The sequence below is a fragment of the Morone saxatilis genome, unplaced genomic scaffold (genome assembly GCF_004916995.1).
Source record: "Morone saxatilis isolate NCDOM2014 unplaced genomic scaffold, NCSU_SB_2.0 Contig18, whole genome shotgun sequence".
Classification (NCBI taxonomy): domain Eukaryota; kingdom Metazoa; phylum Chordata; class Actinopteri; family Moronidae; genus Morone; species Morone saxatilis.
In genome coordinates, this window is record NW_023339740.1 from 20688743 (window position 1) to 20692071 (window position 3329).

Sequence of the window (3329 nt, forward strand, 5' to 3'; positions counted from 1 at the left end):
ATTACTTAGCTTTACATGAAACATCATCAGATTCATTTCTAAATAACCACATTCAGTGCTGCATAAACAAAGCTATGGGACTCTACTCTACTGCCTGTGTTTTGCATTTGGTAAGTAATTACAAGAAAGGCCACAAATCAGTTTCTCTAGAAAAGACTGAATTCTGACAGCTGAAATAGTTAAAGGATATGTTTGGATTAATTTCAAGTCTGTATAAAAGGACCAGTGTGTAGAATTTAGTGGCATCTAGGGGTAAAGTTGTAGATTGCCAGCAGTTGAATACAGCTCATGAAAAAGCTTCTATCTAGAGCCAGTGTTCAGCTCATTCTGAGTAATATCTTATATTCATATTATACAATTCAATTATTCTAAATCAATGAAACAGAAGTATTTGTTCTGTTTAATTGTTTTTCTAGCTCACTTGTATTGTTTAATGAAATTTTTTGTTGTTTTGGATGCATTTCTTTCTGTATTTCTTTGGCTTGTACTGTATGTGTACCATGTGTCTCCATCTGATTTGTGTTCTTGACACTGAAAACAAACAATACCAGCAGATAAACAATAGAAATGAAATAAATACACCTTTCAAAATTGAGTAAGAGCTGGATGGTGCTATACTATGCTATGCTATGTATGCAAGGTAGAGCTTTTTTTCTCTGCCCAAATCCGATTGGACTGCCGCAGGTCGGGATTGGGTCAGGCTCCGAAATATATACTTAATACTTAATAATGCATGCACCTCTAATTAATGAGTGAATGTTATGTATTGGTTTTACTTCAGCTTGTAATTAATTAACTAAACAATTTTCTTATTTATTTTTATTTTATAGGCCCAATCAAAGCTCTCCTGCAGGGCTGCCAAGCATTCAATGTTCCATATAGATATAATATCAACAGTGCCATTCTGTGTGCAGATATGCTACCACATGGGCAGTGAGACAGACCCAAACCGGAGGGACAAGCAGACAGACCGGTCCGATATCGACATCCTCCAGCGCTATGTCGCCCGCTGTTTACCTGGCCTGATCCCTGAACCTGCTGTGGTGGAGAGCTGCATGTACACGGTCCGTATCAACACCCCACATTACAGTGTTCATAATAATCATCCTAATCCATCCATGTTGAGATATAAGCTTCAGAAGGTGAAGAGATCTGATTATACCAGTGGGTCATCAGGAAATATCAAAACAAAATGGGCAGGGCTTACAAGAAGTTGTTTATTTAATCCTGAAACTGACATGGATTGATCAGAAGTTGCTATATTAATTAGAAAACTACTGACAAAAGCAATGTTTCAAAAATGTACGATATTTTGACCTGAAAAGGTGCTATATTTACGAGTACAGATCTTGACAAATTTTATTTTTCTTACTTAGTTTTTTGTATGAAAATAACACAAGTGCTCCCTTTTCACTCTAGGGATAATACGAGATTTGTTATTCCTTTTTAAATTCTCTAATATCAGAAACAGCTTATTTAACAATATTAAATCTCTGCTTTATCCAAAACTACACTGCCTCTACACACTCAACCCTCACACATTACCAAATGATTTGTATAAATATATATTGATATGTAATTTTTGTTATGTTTACGGTTGCAGCGGAATACCAACATCATAGTGTACCGTGATATGAAAATTAACAGTTGCTTATCTACGGTATTGAATTGTAACCTATCAAGTGTTATTTAAAAAAATATGGGATATAATATCTTGTAAAATTATAATACATTTTAAAGAAATATTAAAATATTATGGGCAGATTGCAATGACATTTGATCTTCTCTTGCAGTTTTAACCTTACTTCTGCTAAGACTAACAATAGCTAAATGATTGTTGACGTTTCTGTCCAACATGGTCTTATCAATTTGGACATTGCCGCCTTGGAGCCTTTTGAACCTGTTTTCCTTCCTGTAGGTTTGCTCTTGAAGCAGCCAGTAACAGGACTGTGAGTTAATTATGTGTTCAAGTTTATTATTGTGCGGTTAAACTGTATATATAAAGTGTATAAGCTGATGGCTGTCTGTATTTCATTTACTGCCGGATGTTACTCTCCAAAGCCATTCCTAGATGTTCAATTCTGTTTAAGGCTATGCTGAACTGTGTATGTCTGTGTGTGTTAGAGGGGTGGGGGGCTGTGCCCTCCAGCAACACAGCAAGCTGCTTTAACCACGATCACATACTGAAGCTGTAGGAAAACATAATTTCTGTGACCTTGTCCAATGCCCCTGAAAATCCTGACAGTCACGCTCTTCTCACTTAACAGCAAGTGTTTTGTTCCACTAGCAGTTGTTCTTAAAAGAGGACAGAGAGTTAAATTACATGCGCCTCCATAGCTGTGCTTTTTGACAGAGGTCATTATGTGTTCCACGATAGACCCTTTCATCTAGTTAAACACATTTTAAACACATTTTCCAAAAAGACTTTGACAGGAACGGCTGCAAAGGCCACATGTCCATATGGAGACGGAGAGTGCGTCTTTGTCAAAAGGTTCCCAGGTCAATCTGCAATTGCTCAGTTCACTATTCATGTCTCCATATAGTGAAATGAAGAGGCAGGAGAACGAATGCGGCAGCACTCTTGACTAAATGTTAGGGCTGCAGCTAACAATTTGTTTCACTGTTGATGAATTTCTCAATCATTTTCTCGATTAAGCAATTAGTTGTTTGGTCCATAAAATGTTGATAACTCTTTCCGAGAGCCAAAAGGTGATGTCCTTAAATGTCTGTTTTGGCCACAACCTAAAGATATTGAGTTTACTGTCATAAAAAACTAAAGAAAGCAGAAAATATTCACATATGAGAAGCTGGAATTAGAATTTGGAAATGTTATGCTGAAAAAATTACTCAAACCGATTAATTGATGATTAATAAAGTGATTGTTGGCACCTGCTTTACAGTCAGCAATTTCCCCTCATATAACGCTAATAAAGATTTAGTCAGGAAAAGCCATGGTTACGTCTTCTGTATAAGTCGCTTTTATCTTTAAACCATCTTCAAAATGTGGTTATCTTTTCAACATAGACGAGCCTAGCAACCTGGACCCTCTCATTTTAATTTTGGACTTTGTTTTTTCAGCTAACGCCTGACCGTCACTTTGTGCTGGACTGCCACCCCAACTACAGTAACATTGTGATTGGAGCCGGATTCTCTGGTAATACAACACGAAACATCTCAAACCAATTCAAACAAAATCAGGGATGATGTGTGTGATCCCACGTTTATTGTAGCCACTTGCCAACTAATTCAATTCAATTCAATTCAATTTTATTTGTATAGCGCCAATTCATAACAGAAGTTATCTTCAGGACACTTTTCAAATAGAGCAG

The 3329-nt window shown here is 36.7% G+C and overlaps 1 protein-coding gene across 1 annotated transcript; it reads left to right on the forward strand.

Annotated features, from left to right (window-relative positions):
• Positions 1-910: 910 nt before the first annotated feature.
• Positions 911-3319, forward strand: LOC118328508 (peroxisomal sarcosine oxidase-like). The gene is made up of 2 exons (XM_035662266.1): positions 911-1064; positions 3079-3319. Exons 1-2 carry the CDS (start codon positions 927-929, stop codon positions 3202-3204), a joined length of 264 nt encoding a protein of 87 aa, XP_035518159.1. The 5' UTR covers positions 911-926; the 3' UTR covers positions 3205-3319.
• The last annotated feature ends 10 nt before the right edge of the window (positions 3320-3329 follow it).

Bases quoted from the DNA above. Each gene is read 5' to 3' on its own strand.
- LOC118328508 (XM_035662266.1), top strand. From the start codon at position 927: ATGGGCAGTGAGACAGACCCAAACCGGAGGGACAAGCAGACAGACCGG. The intron at 1,065-3,078 runs GTCCGTATCAAC...TTGTTTTTTCAG, and splicing joins TGGAGAGCTGCATGTACACG to CTAACGCCTGACCGTCACTT.